General features: G+C 41.2%; 1 protein-coding gene across 1 annotated transcript in view; it reads left to right on the top strand.

Annotated features, from left to right (window-relative positions):
• The window catches only part of satb1b (SATB homeobox 1b), a 52,668-nt gene extending 36,604 nt beyond the window's left edge, over positions 1 to 16,064 (top strand). Inside the window, exons 12-13 of the mRNA XM_088306530.1 lie at positions 12,139 to 12,354; positions 13,190 to 16,064. Of these exons, the coding sequence (XP_088162656.1) occupies positions 12,139 to 12,354; positions 13,190 to 13,777 (804 nt within the window). The 3' untranslated portion in view covers positions 13,778 to 16,064. The remainder of the gene's footprint in view (positions 1 to 12,138; positions 12,355 to 13,189) is intronic.
• Positions 16,065 to 16,443: the final 379 nt, after the last annotated feature.

The raw sequence follows: 16,443 nt of genomic DNA, 5'->3' as shown, positions 1-16,443 counted from the left end.
GGGGTGGACGAGGACAAGGTGACTTTGTTTTAGTTTGAAAATCAGTCGAGGGCTTGCCGATGCCAACGTCGACAAAAAAATCAAAGCTTCTCAAATATGATGCTTAAATTAAATGCGGACATTTCGTCCTTAATGCTGTCAGTTGAGTGCTGACAAAAACTAGAGGAGACCAGAGTTGTGCATTTCAACTTTTTTTTTGTCATCTGCAAGGACCTTTCGTGGTCTTCTTGGTGGACTTTCAATGCTTTTCCAAAGTTGACATAATCATAAGTGGTGTTTTCTTTTCAAAACAACAACAAGAATTGAGGACTTGCCCAAAACAAATTATGAAAGGAAAGTACTTATCTCTCAAGCGTTAACATGTCATTGAAACAAAAACATCCACATACTGTAGTGGATGAGCAGCTAGCCCAGAATGCGTTTTTTTTCGAAGTGCTTACTTGAACGAGCTGAAGAGATCAGAGTTCTCCTGTACTTGTACTTTGGATTTTTTTTTTTTTTTTTTTAATTTCTTTTTTCCCCCTCATCTGCAAGGGCCATCATGGCCTTATTGGTGTGCTAGGACACTAAATAAATGTGACTTTTAACAACAGCTGACTAGAATGAGGAGATCATAGTTCTATACTATTTATATTGCTTCCTTTATCTCTGTGCATCGCGTCAATAATAAGAATAAAAAAAAAATGTTGAAAATGTTCTATGGCGCAAAAAGAGACAATCTTGTGGTTGGGACTCGCTCAACCTTGTTTGCAGACCCACAATCCCCTGCAACAAAAAAAAAAAAAATTGAGGCAGATGAGAGCTGGCAGCCTCGAGGGGTTCAAAAACAGGCAGCGTCTGTTTATTAATTTATTCATGTATTTATTTATCTCCCGCTTGCTTATTAGGTTGCCATGGGAACCAAATTGTCTCTTATTGCGGAACTAGAGAGGCAGCTGTCTGAATAATTAATTTAGCGAATGAATTATCCGGCAAACGGCGGCATCCTCCCCTTCCCTCTGAAAATGAGCCTCTCTTTAAATTGTTTAATGGACGGTGGAATTCCCACCAGCTTGTTGCCCCCCCCCCCATCACCCCACCTCCTCATCTTCCTCTTCCTCGTCTTTCTCATCCTCCCGTCACTGAGCATGCTCATAGCACTTTGTGACTCCCCTGTCATCTCGCATGCGCCACCTCTCACCCCATCTGTCGGCTTTGGCGCGTCACTCCTCGCCTACCTACCTCCTCCGAGGACGCCACGGCGACGTGAACCCCGAGCCGGGAGGACTTCCTGTTCAGCGTGATGCATTACAATCGGGGCGGGAAATTGTCTGGGCTGCTCCTTTTGCATGGCCTTTCGTTGTGGACTTGGACTCGAAATACGTCATCAAAATTAAGTGTTTCATTTTGAGAACCAATCAAAGTGTTACCTCTCAAATGAATGTGAGAATGTAAATTTGCTATTCCATCTAGCAGAGGAGCAACTGGTCTAAAATGTCGTTGCCTGATTTTTAGCTAGCTCTAGCGGAATATTTTTCATAGCTATCTCTTAAATTCGGTCCAAAAATTAGTGTCAGCATCAACTAATCCCTTCATTTAACAGATCAGAAGCTGTTCCAGAATGTTCCTCCCTCAGTGCTGGCTCGAACCATGAGAGCAATTTTCATGCTAATCCGTTTATCTATATATAGTAAAAGTTGTGTGAACTCAGAATTTCAAGGCAACAAACTTCGCTAAATTTAAGTTGGCCAATTCAACAAAATATGTTTTGCTCATGTGAAAATTGGATTCGCTGCATTTTCAACAAAGGAATTGGTTTACTAAATGTCCTTTGTACTGTTTCCAAATGTTTCTCTCTCAAAATCGGCAACTGAGTTAGCGCGTTTAAATAATTCCTCCACCTGCGACGTGAGTGCTGACTGGGATTTGGAGAACAGATCATCTTTGATGTACAGTTTTTCACTTTTCCAAGCCTCTTTGCTCACATAAGAAGAAAAAACTAAACACTTTCTGCTGCCCAAGTGCTGACTGGAACTAGAAACTGCGCCCATAGTTTGTGGTAACTCTAGCTGTGGCATTTCATCACCTGCGCCTTTCGGAGAAAATTTAGGAAAGTAGTACACTTGAGAAAATTTGATGCACGGGAACCCGTGGCAATAAACACAAAAGATCCGATCTTTTCTGATACGACGTCGAGATTCATGCTGGCCGATTCAAATGTCCACTTTATGCTTCGTGTTTCAACTCGGATTGAATTAAAGTCAACACAGTTACTCATAAACAACTTTACGGATTCACCGACGATTATTCGTAGTTTCGCGAGCAATCTGTGTTGCCCGCGCTGAGCCCATGTTTGGCTTTTGATGGCCTATAGATGGGACGTATGCCTCTTAGCATTTATACTACAGATATATCGCACTTACATCTGATTTAGATTTCACATGCAAAACGGGTCCATGTCCGTTTTTGGAGAAAAAAAATCGGAATTGAAAAAAAAAAAAAATTGTCAAAATTGGATTCATGTGGGCAAAAAAATCGGAATTGAGCTGCAGTGTGAATATAGCCAGAGTAGCTTTTAGTAGATTTTCTTTAATCAGATTTCAAGTTCGTCCTGACATTGCCAGAGCATTGATGATGTCAGCATTTACCGTCCTCTGATTGGTCGGTCAGACCAAACCTTGATACGGGCAACTAGCAAAACCTGTTTTTAGTGAACTGCAAACATGAATAAATTTAACATCAGCGACATGTGTTGTATTACGCAATATGTTTGTGTAGAAGTGATGGCTTTTATAATTGCAACATGCTGCCGTGCTATGAATTGGCTGATTAAGGCCCAGGTGTCAAATGCACCGCCCGGCGCTGGTTTAGCATTGCTAGCTGGGCCTCTTCCTCCTCGCCTCGCCTCGCCTCGCCTTGCTCGCTCTCCTCCTGACAGACCACACAGGGCTTGTTCTGAAGCCCATTCCCGCTAATCTGATCAGGCAGGCAAATACGCCGGGAAAAGCGCTTTAATGATCCCCCTAATTACCTCAAGTCAATACCAACTGTATTATTAGACTCGGGGAAAATATTCCATTAGGGTGCCCCCCGTGGGAGCGGCCGCCCCCGCCCCGCCCGGGCGCGCTCCCTCACCCTCCCTTTACGCCACCCCTTCCCCCCCCATGCTTGTAATTAATTTTATGTACACACGCAGGAATGCGCAAGGTCGCACCTGCAGCCCGGAGTCGACCGACTCGGAACCGCCTAATCAGATCTGTCATAATTACCATGCTGCATGCTTGTGACACACGCCGGCAAATATTTCAATTTAACTACGGCCTTGCTTGCGTGTGTGTACGCGCGCGTGTGTGCTCAGGGAGATATTAAGGCCGATAAAAGTGCTCATGATGGTGCTTGTGTCCACTCGCGCTCTCTCCCGGTCTCCGCCGCTTCCTCCTTTCCCTCTTAACACATCATCGTCGTCATCATCATATTTTTGTCTCAAATCATTACACAATGTGTTCCCTGCGCACACATCCGACCAAGGAGGGTCTTAAAACGGCCATTTTTGGACTTCAGCGCTGATATTTTGGACGTAAATGCCGCAAGAAACCCATTTAGTCGCATTTCAAATGATCGGAAATGGATATGCGGTAAATTATTATTATGGTTGTACCCCTCCTGAACAGTTAAAACACATTTAAACGTATTAAAACACACATAAACTTATTAAAACTCTCATTTTAAAAAGATTCCTTAGACGCCGGTTTTCACGGTCTAGCTGTCAAGAAATGGGAAACTTGCATAACATTGAGAAAATGAAAGAAGACGTAGCATCGTTCTCCAAATATCGACAACCAACAAAAGTCTGCTAGCTTAATGCTAACGTATAATGCAAACCTCCGTAGACCGGCTAACGGATATTGGCTTTGATGTTGTGCGAAATGCAAACATTCAAACAGTCTCTCCACTATTACTGCAGCTTAGTTGGAACATTTTGTGCTTCTTCTACTTGCGATTAATTTCCCTTCCATTAGACTGATTGGCATGGTACTACACTGTAGGCATGCATACCGAATTTCAGATTATTCAGTAAAAACCCATTCAAAAAAAAGAAAAAAATCAAGTGCTTGAATATTAAATATTTAAAAGAAAAATATATATATTTATTTATTTATATTTATTTATTTATTTTATTTTTATTTTTTTTTTGCCAACCTTCCGGCGTGTCATGACAAAAACCTGAGTCGTACACACGTTGCATTGTTGCTCGTTGGTCCCCTTGTAGAGTTAGTCTTGTCCTTACGTTTGAATTCAGCTTGATGTACTTTCCCCCGATAGCTGGACTGATATGAAACCAACATAATGCTTTTTGACACATTAACAAAGAAAGAGCTTTCTAAAAGTCCAAAATTGGGAATTTCCAAGTGAATCTTACTAAATTAAAAGATTTTTTTTTTTTTTTTTTTTATAATCAACTTTAATTTGGGAGTAGTTTACTACAGTAAAATATATTCAATGAGCGCTGAAAGAAAACTTAAAAGGGTTCTGTTGTGTCGGCTAAAACATGAAACAAAATCCTTGTCGCCTCGAGAATGCAGCTACTTACAACCCCGACCCGACCCGACCCCCCCCTTCCATATTTAGAATGGTATAAAAGTAACATAATGCTTTATGACAACTTAATTAAGGAAGAGCTTTCGGAAAAGATCTGAAAAAAAAAAAAAGATTCCCTAAAACAAGGGAATTTCCAAGTTAATGCTATTAAATTAGCATTTAAAAAAAACAACTTCTTTCGAAGGCTGAAATGCGTTTGAGGACGCGGGAAGCAAACTTGTCAGCCAATTACAAACACTTATTGAGCTGACAGTCAATTTGCTGCTTCTCTGCCGGCTCCTAATTCAATAAGATCAGTCACGATTTATCATCTTAATTACGCTTTGATATTAGCAATTAAAGCCCGTATTTGGATGAAATCTCAACCCGCGCTTTAATTGACGGAATCAGACATTGCGTTGTCGTTTGTGCGTTTGAAATGCAGCTGTTGTTGTTGTTGTTGTTGTTGTTGTTGTTGTTGTTGCTTCATCGGCGCCGTGTTGGTGCATTTTTATCCTCCATCTGCCCGACTAGCGCCGCCGCGGCACAAAAGATGATCAAGAAAACTTTTGTGTGCTGTACCAACATTAAAAAAAAAAAACCTGACGCGACCAATAGTCGTGACTTAAGGACTTGAAGAGGTTAAACACATTGCAATCTATTTTGAAATAAACTACAAGCGGACGGTGACTCAATAATATAGACGTTGACGCGATGATGTATTGAGCTGGATTCATATTTGGTATAGTAAACCCCTCGTTTATTGCTGTTCCCCCCCGCAAAAAAAAAATCACAAATGTTTGTTTAAAAAAAAGAAAATGGCTGTTGTACTTTTTAAAAAAAATACAACAAATAATTGATGATTATTTTTGATTTTCGATCATTTAGAGTCCAATTTAATTGACTGTAAACTTGTCCAAACTTGTCCTCCGGGTTTCCAGTAAATATATTCTGCAGTCCTCCATGGGAGCAGACTCATGAAAACGTCCGCTTTTACTTTGGATAAGAAAGGTCGAAATATTTGCCTCGTTTGTGACATGTTCTGATCCAAACCCGGAACCGAATCTTAATTGATTTGTTTGCGTTTTTTGAAAATGTGGGATGGAAATAATTGAAAAAAAAAAATCTGAATGATTGCTCAATCAATAGATTAATTGATTGTTAATATAATTGTTAGTTTCATCTCAAATAATAACCTGAATAAACCGGATGTTAAAAAATATATACATTTTGTGCATTATGATGAATTTGTTGCGGCGACTTCAAATGTGCGCCATTTGAAGAAGAGTTTCACAACTACTGTAACTGACTCTGCAAATATTAGTCATTTCCATATGTGGTTGTGTTGATATTTAAAAGGTTATAGCGCCGTGACTATTGATGCTTCTCGGTTGCCCGCTTTGGCGTTTTGTATCGTGTGTTAGCGTTTAGCTAGCAGCTAGCAAAGTTAAAGATAAAAAATGCCCAATGTTGACTTTGACCGTACACGGCTAATGGCATTTGTAGCCGTAATTGACCAAACAATAATCATTTCTGTCCTTTGACGAAACCACGGTCTTAATACACTTTCCATTGTTCAACTTATGGTTTGAAGGTGATTGTCGTGTGAACATTTGTGTGTGCTGCTCGGGAATAAAAGATGTGCTTAGAAATAAGTGTAGCCACGCAGATGTTTAATGTGCTCCATTTAAGATGAACTGGTCATTTGCCTTTGGTTATTCTTTATGCTCCATCTGCCTCTGTTTGCTTGCCTAAACCTCCACCGCCTCCGCCCGAACCGCCTTCCGCGAACACACACACACACACACACACACACACACGTGCATGCATCATTGGCTGCGGCGGCCGTGACGCAAGGCGCCTCGCTGAACCGCCGCGCCATTGTTGTGCCAGGAGCGAGTGGTGACACGTGGAGGTCGCCTTCCCTGTGCGGTCACGCCGTGGCGTTGTCATTGTTGTCAAGTCAACCCATTGTTTCACCCGAGAGAGGTCGCGACCGCTCGCGGGGAGGATGGCTTGTCAACGTCGCGCGAGGAGACTCGAGTCTCGCTGCCTCTTGACACGGTCTGACGACGGTATTAAGGTCATTAGATTGAAATGAATAAATATATTCTGTTGATTGTGAGGAGTCGCAGTTTAATCCTGTATGTAAGACGGAGACAGCGAGTCAGGATTCCGGCATGCAATTTTACCGTCCGCTCGTCCTCGGGGTTTGTTTGTCATTTTCGGACAAACATTATCAATGCTATATTTACACGTCATTTTTTTTTTCCTTGAGCTCGTCGACCATGTCGTGAATGCTCTTGTAAAAGCTGTCGTATTAATTCCTCCCATTTAAAACATTTATGAAGGCTAAGCGGACGCCGCCGTATCATACGCCTTGAGCCCTGAAAATTGGATCAATGGTCAAATTCCGTAAATGGTGGTGTGACTGACTCTCAAAGTTCCACCATAATTTGGAGTTTTGGAATCGACGTGAAGTGCGACATGCGAAACCTGTGCAGTAGTACAATTATGATGAAAGTAAATGTGTGTGTGAAAAACACAACCACTAATAACATCGTTTGTGAGTCGCTTTGTTCTCAGAAGAAGTCTACTTTCATTGCGGCATACTTCAATTCTGACTTTGCTGGGAAAATTGCGAGGCTTTGTCAATTGTGAGTTTTACAATTTCAAGATCAGAAATTTTAATTACAACTTTATTCTTGACTTTTTTTCCCCCCAAAAATATATTTTTTATTGAATTTAATTATTTCTCCTAAAAAAAGTAGTGCAATCAGAATTTTTTTCCTAATTATTATATCATATATTCCTCATTTCTGCTTTAATCACCAACATTACGACTTTATTCTCAGAACATTTTTAGGTCCTTTTGCAACTATTTTTTTTTTTTTTTTGCGTGAAATTGTATTTTTTGCGTATCTCAACAACAATTTACAGTGAGGAATCGGGACCAAATTATTTTAATATTATTTCTTTTATGTTCCCTTTACACTGAATATTCCCTCCAATTGTGAATATGTCTGAAATATATCCCCAAGATGATAAACGGGGGTTGACTCTGGAAATAATTTGCTATTTCTGCCCTGTCATATTGCAGCGCCGCCTCGGCAGTTCATTCAAGGCCAGTTTTACTTCCGTGGTCCCTCTTCTTCCTCCTGCGGTTAACAGGCCATTTTCACTCCGCCGCCGAAGCTACGTTCACATAGCAAGACACAAATACAGTAACCCCCCCCACCCCCGCCTCCCACCTCGCCCCCCTTTCCCCAATTATTGCTTATTGTGGCGGGAGATTGGCATATGGTGCGCCGCGTACATGCCGGTCGTCCTCGGCAGATGGGCGTCCACTGTGGCGGAATCTATTTCCAAGGCGCCGCACGTGTTAGCCTGCGCCGGAGCAGGGCCGACCGGTTTGCGCTTTTCTTTTCTTTTTTTTCCCCCCGCTTCTAACGTTTCTATCTGACTGAGCTTCTCTTGGAGCACGGCCAGGTTCAAGGAGACAATGAAACGTGTTGTCTTGGTCCTCGTCTTGTTTGGGAACCTGACAGGAGCTCATCTTTTCCTCATTCTAAGAACACGCGTAGATGATGTCTTCAGTTCTAGGTTTCGCTTTAGCAGCATAAAAAAAAAGTGCAAACTCATTGGACATGTTTTTGTCATTTCAGTTTTTGACTGCCAGATTGTCCTCCGTCCTTCCGTTTGGTTCGCCGTCACCTGGGAACCAAACAAAACACATTGAAGACGTGCTCGTTGGTTTTAGGACTTACTGTAGCAGCAAAAAAGGCAAATTGATGGCTATCTCTTGTCTTATTTCATTTATCCCGCCGGCTGAGGTCAACCAGATGAGCCCAATAGCGACCAAATGCGATTAGATGGGAAGGTTCTGCGTGTGTATGCGCTCAGGTGTTTGGCTATTTTGGTTTGCAACAGAGTTGCGGCTTTTATTTTATTTTTTTTACTTTCTGTGTTCATCTTGGAATGCTTCCAGTTGGTGTGACTTCATTGCTTGAGCCTGTGAACCACATAACCAGAGGACTGGGTCTGGAGTTTTGGGATTTGCTTTAACTGCAAAAAAAAAAACAAAAAAACAAGCAAACTGATGGACATCTGTTGGCTTATTTCATTTATCCGGCGGGCGGCCGAGGTCAGCCTGATGGACCTGATAACGACCAAATTAGATTAAATGGGAAGGTGTTACTGTGTGTGTGTGTGTACATAGTACTGTATATGTGTGTGCGTGTGTGTGTCATTGGCCAGCTTGTGACTTCACCTCTTGCACTCGCGCGTCACATCAACGCTATGAATTGCACTATTGTGCCATTTGAACCACAAAAGACCGGCTGACGGCTTTACGATGGCGTGAACTCGCTGCTTTCCGGTCACACGTCGAGAAAAAAAAATAAAAAAAAAAATCTATATTTTGCATTTATTGATGCTGAACCCCCCAGCTGATTCTCCTGTTTATTAATTAGGCGACGGTGACCCAGAGGCAGGGGATTACGGTGCAATATTGTGGCAGGTGTGTGCCAACATTGCGCGATAATCCCGAGCTGTCGCTGCTTATTGCCGGGATGAACCTGTTTACAGCATCTGGGAGCTTGTCAGACGTCTATAGGAGGCGCATTTCATACCTCACTAGGTCACCATGATGGTTGCAAGAAAAGCGGCCGTGGGCTTTGAGCTGCTCAATTGCTGATGCGGAAGGGATTACTTCACGTGTCGATGTATGTCAAGTGAAAGTGGACTTCCTAACCAATTAAATACCAGATAATGACGGAGGGAGATCAAAATATCAAAAGGTAAAGAATATTGTGGTGCGATTACATGTCAGAGTCTACGTGGACATTCTCCTTCTGACACACCCATCGTGCGTAAAATGGGACGCGGCAGAATGAGCGCAACGCCAGATATGATTGGGAACGCCCACGTTTAGGGTTGCTAGCATGATGCTACCTAAACACACAGGTGCTTGACTTTTTTTATTCATGTATGTTTTTTAAACTTAAAGGGGAAGTAAGTTAAAAAAAGAAATCTTGACAGTAATGTTATATGCGCTCCCTATTTTGTCTAAACACAGCATACTAATCTGGAATATGAATTAAGATGCAAAATCCACTCGTGTTAATGTATTTCAAGGGGCGGCCATTTTGAAACTTGCTGTCGACTGCAGATCACTTTATTAAAAAAAACAAAAAAAAAAACTGTTGAACCGCTCTAAAATGCCAAAGTTTTCTATGAAAAAAAAGAACCCTCAACAAAACAAAAATAAAATTCACCAATCATACGTTACAAATATAACAAGTTGCTCAGGCGCCCAAAATCATTCCAAACACTTTTACCTTGAGATAATTCTGAAAACAGAAAAAATAAATGAACAAATTGAGACTTTAACATTCCTAATATTTTTGGAAGAATTTTACATTTCCTGGGAAAATTCCCCCAAATTGATCCGAAAAAAAACCCCCCAAATTCATAATCTCTAAAGATTTAAATTTGAACTTCTCAATTTTCAACAGTGCAATAAAAAAATCCAATTTTTTTTTTAAGAATTGCACATTATCCCTGCAAAAACTGAGTCGTACCGGTATTTTTTATTTGATTATTTTTTTCAAATATAAACTCACCTCAAACGAAAAATGACTTCAGATTTACAAGGTTTGGGGATGGGCCTTTGGCACGGCGACTGGTGAATCATTTGAATAACCTATCCTGACTAAACTGGTTCCCGTTGCACCTTTTTTTTTTGTGCATTTGGCTACCGTGAGAATTTGATTCGTTTAAAGTGACTCTTTCAACTTGAATCTGTTGTGTTCATTTCTTTTCGAAAGCCCTCCGTCGAATTCGAGCGTGTTCCGTCCCCGTGGGCTCCGAAGCTCGATTCCGGAATGTTTTCTTTTTTGCCACAGCATTTCAGAGACACACTCATCACATGACGCGTATGTTGCACACACAATCAACTCTTTTTTTCTTCTTTTTTTTTTGGGGGGGGGGGGCAATCATAGTTTTTAATTCTCACCCGAAGTCAGCTGGCACAGGCTCCAGATCGTCTGTGACCCCAGTGAGGGTAAGCGCTGCACAAAATGGATAGATTATTTCCACTCCGTGTGTTTATTTTGACTGAGTCAGATGGCATCTTATCCGGAAGAAAACTGGCAAGAGAAGAAATCACATTATATGACATGACGCATTTTATTATTTTTTTTAATCCCGCATATTTTTAGTTGTTGAATTTCCTGTCATTTAAAGGGGGAGTTTTGTCTTCTTTAGCCTCACAAGACAAATCTCAAATCTGCCGCCCGCCGTCGAGTCTGACCAAAGCCCCGCCGCTCATGTGCGCAGTTGTGACAATAAAAACGCTGTCTAGATTCGATAAAATAGCATTAGCGCCGTAAACAAGCTAACATTAGCGGTTGTTAGCATAACGTGTTACCAAAGCACGAAATTGATTCGTTTGAAGTTTTCAACAGAGTTGAGAAATGTTGAGCAGTCATGTTGCTGATTGCGCGTCGCTTCGGAATCCTCTCGACTGTCTGAGCTTCTTTGCTCCGCTTCGGCTCGCTAGTCATGCCCGGTTGTTAGCTCACAAATTATAATTTTTTTCGATTGAAGATATTCCTAAATAGTCATCAAAGCTTGTGAAGTCTGCGATATAAAGATTGTTGTCTCATTGGTTAGTCGGACAGGAAGAAATGAAATGAAAAAAATAAATAAATAAATAAATAATAAAATTTTCTGCACGTGAATTTAGAACCAGTTTTAATTCCAGGAAGTACAAGACACAAGAACGGACAACATTTGGTTTAACCATGACTAGCGTCAAGCTAATAGACGTGGCGTATACTTTGTGTTTGATGAAATGGACTTCCTGGCAGGCGAGGGGAGTTCCCACCGTGTGGGCTTTGATTGGCTCTGCTACTTTGGGTTTAATCCTGCTGCTTTGCAGAATGTTTGAGTTGGATTACGCCGTCGCAGGCCCGCGTTGGACGAGGCAAGCGCGCGCGCGCGTGTGTGTGTGTGTGTGTGTGTGTGTGTCCTCCCTCATTGCCGAATCAGCTGAAAGCACAGACGGCCCAACTGGAGCACGGTCCAAATCCCTCTGCATGCAAATTAAAAAGGCAACAATAAATGTGGCAAAGGAACAAGGTGGGCACGGAGGCTTTATGGCCCCTCTTTCTCTTTCTTTCACCCTCCTCCTCCTCCTCCTCCTCCTCCTTCCTCTACGGTTTGATGAGGCTTACGGGAGGATCTGGAATGGGACGCGCAAAGTGCTGAGTTATCTCCCGCGTGCAGCGTGTGTGCACGTGAGCGCGTGCGTGAGCCAGCCAGCTAGCCAATGAGTGAGTGAGTCAGCCTGCGTAATCCGGTGGCGACGAGCATCGGTCGCCGGATTACCACACCGGCCGCGCTCGCACCAAAACCAGTTCTTAATGTTTTTAAGGGACAAAAAAAAAAAAAAGTTGGTAATTGGAATAAAATGGTGGAAAGTTTCCGGAGCTCTGGAATGCTCCAAATAAGAGGCCAAGTGTGCTTTTTTATGAGGAGTGTTTGTGACTCGTGTGTGGTTTGGTTTTGATTGTGCAGGGTTGGCTGTGCGAGCTTCTGCGCTGGAAGGAGGATCCGTCTCCCGAGAACCGGACGCTGTGGGAGAATTTGTCTATGATCCGTCGCTTCCTCAGTCTGTCGCAGGTCGAGCGCGACGCCATTTACGAACAGGAGAGCAGCGCCGGACAGCAACATCACAACAACGCCGCCGACAGGCCGCCGCACTTCTCACACATCTCGACAGACCAGCTGCAGGTGACCGAAGTCGCACTCAACTGTTAGCCGGAACAAAAACAATTTTAGGCGGTCTTTCATTTAGCTGGGTGTAAAAAAATAAATAAATAACTGTATTAATTATTTTTCTTGATAAAAGAAAATATAGATATATCTTGGAAAAAGTATGCTTGGGTTCTAAAAAATCTTAATTTCTTTAAAGAATAGAACTTTATTCCGGAAAAAATATTTCATTTCACCAAAACCTTTTTGAGAAATATCATTTTATTCTCAAAAATACAACTTTACTCGAAAAAGTGTATTTTATTTATTGGAAAAAACTTTTTCTTTGGGAGAAAAAGATAAATTTTTTTCTATTGGGGGAAAAAATAAAAACAATTCTTGTCCCTCCTCAAAATAAAATTAAAAAAAATATATTCTCAAATATACATTTTTTTTGAAAGAACAACTTTAATCGAGAGAATGTTATTTTTTTGCAAGAAAAATAAATTTATTTCATGGAAATAAAATGATTCTTGCAAAATATTTTTTATTGAAAAAGATTTTCATCCAAAATACTTTATTCTGAAAAATGTTACTATCCCCCCCCCCATCCCAATATTTGGGGTTTAACAAACAAAAACAACTTCCAACAAATGTGAATTTCGTTTAAGGGGCAATGCTACGTTTTCTCCTCCAATGATTTTCTTGGAAAAAAAATAATTTTTTTTTCATTCTCTCCAAAAAGCTTTTCTTCTTGCAAAAGAAATTGACGTGCTTGACATATCCAACTTTTTTTAAAGACTACTCGACACGCGATGCTCTCTGAATCGATTTTGCCACGTGTAACGCATACTTGCACGCGTCTCGTTGGCAGCCTCAGCACCAGCCGGCCCTGTCCCTTCAGCACCCATCCCAGCCACTCCCGTCCCAGCAGCCCCCCTCGGGCCCCCGCCTGCCCCCACGCCAGCCCTCCACCGCCTCCCCGGCCGAGACGGAGGAGGACGTGGTGCGCAGCCTGGTAAAGTCGCGCGCGGGTGGCGGCGGCAAGATCTCCCTGGAGGCCCTGGGCATCCTGCAGAGCTTCATCCAAGACGTGGGCCCGTACCCGGACGAGGAGGCTGTCCACACGCTGTCCGCCCAGCTGGACCTCCCCAAACTCACCGTCATCAAGTTCTTCCAGAACCAACGCTTCTACGTTAGCCATTCGGCCAAAGGGCCCAAGGAGACGCCCCCGGCCAACAACGGCAGCGGCGGCGCCAGGAGCGGCAGCTGCAGCAGCGGCGGCGGCAGCCCCGCCGCCTTGGACGAAGAGCCCTCGGAGCCCGGCGAGGGCGGCGACGCCCTCAAGGAGACGGACGAGAGTACGCAGACCAACGCCAACGCCTTCGTGGTCAAGATGGAGGAGCAGCTGGGGCGAGTGGGAGGAGGCCCCGCCCCTGTCGTGGAGCAGACAAATGACTAAAAGGAACAAAAAAAAAAGAAAAAAACTGGCCTGGACTCTCAATTTTTGCATTTTGTAAAAGTATTGTATTATGATGATGACGAGTATGATTCACTGTAAAGACTCTTCTGGCATCGTTTGGTAACCTGCACAAAAAACTAAAAAATTGGATATCGGCAGTACATTGTGAGCCTATTAGCGTAATTGCCTAAGTCGTTTTTGAAGGTGTTCAGTTTTTTTTTTTTCCCTGATTTCCAGATTCAAATTTTGTAAATTACCATAACCCAGATGACTGACAATCTGCACACACAAAATTAGAAAGAAAAAACTATTTTTCTTTCTTTATATTTTGTGACGTAGGTTCAAAATGACTTGGGCAATCATGCCATTGGGGAACGATTTGCTTCCTGCACTCAGACTTGGGGACGTGTCCACACGTAGTCGTTTCCAAAGGGATCATTGTAACATTTCAAACATCTACGATGTCCACACACGATAGAATTTCTTTTTTTTCCAAATCTGTCCACATCAATGCATCAATTTCTTCTATAATTAGAACCCTGTCATCACTAAAAACTAAAATGTTCATTCTTTTCTTAACATCTTACAATTTTTTTTTTGTTCTAGGAAAACCGAACATTTTTCTCAAAAGATAGTATTCACGGAAGATTCAAATATTTTCTCAATTATGACAATTGTTTTTGCTCAACATTATGCCTTTTCTCCAAAAATCCATATTTATTCTTGTATGGTCACAGTACATTTTCTAGAAAATGACAAAAAAAAAAAACCTCAGGACTTTTCTAAAAGAAAAAAAAAATTGCGAAAAATCTTACAATATTCTCAAGATTGATTCCCCCAATAAACATTATTCTTACAAGATTACAATTTTTCTTCCCCCCAATAAAATCCCAATTCTGCTTATAAGACTGACCTTTAAAGTTTGTTCTTGAAGTTAAATCAGATTCTTTACTACCTTTTCTTCTTTTTTTCTTAGAAAAAAAAAACAATTCTGAAAAATATTGAATTCTTGAAAAATATGACAAAAATCTCAAGATAGACTTTTACGAAAATATTCACCCGTTTTTAAATTTTGTTTTTTTTTTAAATAATTTTGAAGGGAAAAAAAAAAAATCCCATCAAATTTGAACGAAAGTGTGTACGTGTGGACACATCCTCGCACTTTTTTTCCCTTCTGTCTGAAAAACTAACACTGGTTTAATCCATTTCTTATTCCCAAGGACAACTTTTGTGGTTTTACGTGCGTGATGTTTTTTTTTTCTAAACAGAAATCAAGGACCAAGTTGTTTGACAAGGCCTTAAACGACCACCATTATTAATCTTAATATTATGACGATTCACAGGCCATCATTTCTGTGGTTTCTTGAGGATGGAACAGAATCTAAGGAAAAGTTTCTCTCTACTGTTTGTGTATAAATAAAAATTCTATGTGATATATATGATCAACCTATGCCAACAATGCCTTGCACCACACGGTTCCTTTTGCCACTGGAACACACAATGAGAAATGTGAATGACGCCAGCTTTCTTATTTATTTGCAGTGTTGATGATGTTTTTTTTTTTATACATTTCTCCCTCCTCATCTTTTTTCTATTTAAACTCAAACGAACGGACAACAACAAAAAAGTGTCTTAAATGTTTTCCATAGGAGAAATGTGCTTTAAAGGTGGCCTGTAATCCCAGTAAGAAAAAAAAACAAAACAAAACAAAAAAGCGCAAGGAGCGAGTGACACTGATTTCATGTTGTATGCAATTTTTACAAGGATCATGCAAATAAGCTTAATAAGCGCGTAGAGAGAAAAGAAAAAGAAAACATTATGCAATCTGTGTGGAAATCATGTGCGTCTTCCTTTTGGGTGAACGAGCTCATTGTGGACAATTTTTGTTTGATTCCGATTTGGAAGCGGTTCCTCCATGCAGACGAGCTTCTTATCCTTCTCGAAAAAGATGGCCGATGGACTTTGGATGTTTGTAAAAGTGTACATAGCACACATATACACGCGCACGCACACGCAACCATGTAAATAGAGTGCAAATGTGCTGAGCGGAGAAAAGTCGGTGGTGCCTCTCTTTCAATCAGCTTCTTCTTCTTCTGCATCTTCTCGTGCCGAGTGTGTGTCGAGCACCGACTGGATGGTCGGCGTGCTAACGGGCGTGCCCGTGCCCGTCACCTGTTTAGTAGCCGCCGCCGTGCGTGCGTACCCGGCAGGTCGGACTGTGCCGGCCTTCTATTGATGTTCTGCTGTTTTTTTGTTTTTTTTTCATGAATAAACGAAAAAAGCCACAGTTGAACGTTTGTGGATTTTGCTTGAAAATATATCATGCTTTTGGATGTTTTATACCTTTTGTTTCCTCACAAATCCCTTTTTCTTATCATTTTTGGAAAAATACTTTTCTTGAAAAAAATATTGAACAACTAGTTTTTCTGGATAATTCAGTGAAATTGGTTTTAAATTTAATATCATTTTTAAAGTTCTTTGGAGGTAAAAAAAAATATATAAAACTTCCACAAAAAGTCGACATTTTTTTTCTCGCAAAATCTGACCTGTCTCTCGACACGTCTTGAAGTTTTTCTTGAGGAAAAATCCCCCAAATTTTAGATTTTCATTAAAAAAATTCTCAATATAATCCTTTTATATTATATATATATATATATATATATATA

This window comes from Idiotropiscis lumnitzeri, chromosome 10 (assembly GCF_059441095.1).
Source record: "Idiotropiscis lumnitzeri isolate Australia: NSW breed Sydney's pygmy pipehorse chromosome 10, RoL_Ilum_1.0, whole genome shotgun sequence".
Taxonomy (NCBI): domain Eukaryota; kingdom Metazoa; phylum Chordata; class Actinopteri; order Syngnathiformes; family Syngnathidae; genus Idiotropiscis; species Idiotropiscis lumnitzeri.
The sequence above is the reverse complement of the archived record's forward strand: the minus strand, read 5'-3'. Positions and strand labels throughout refer to the sequence as shown.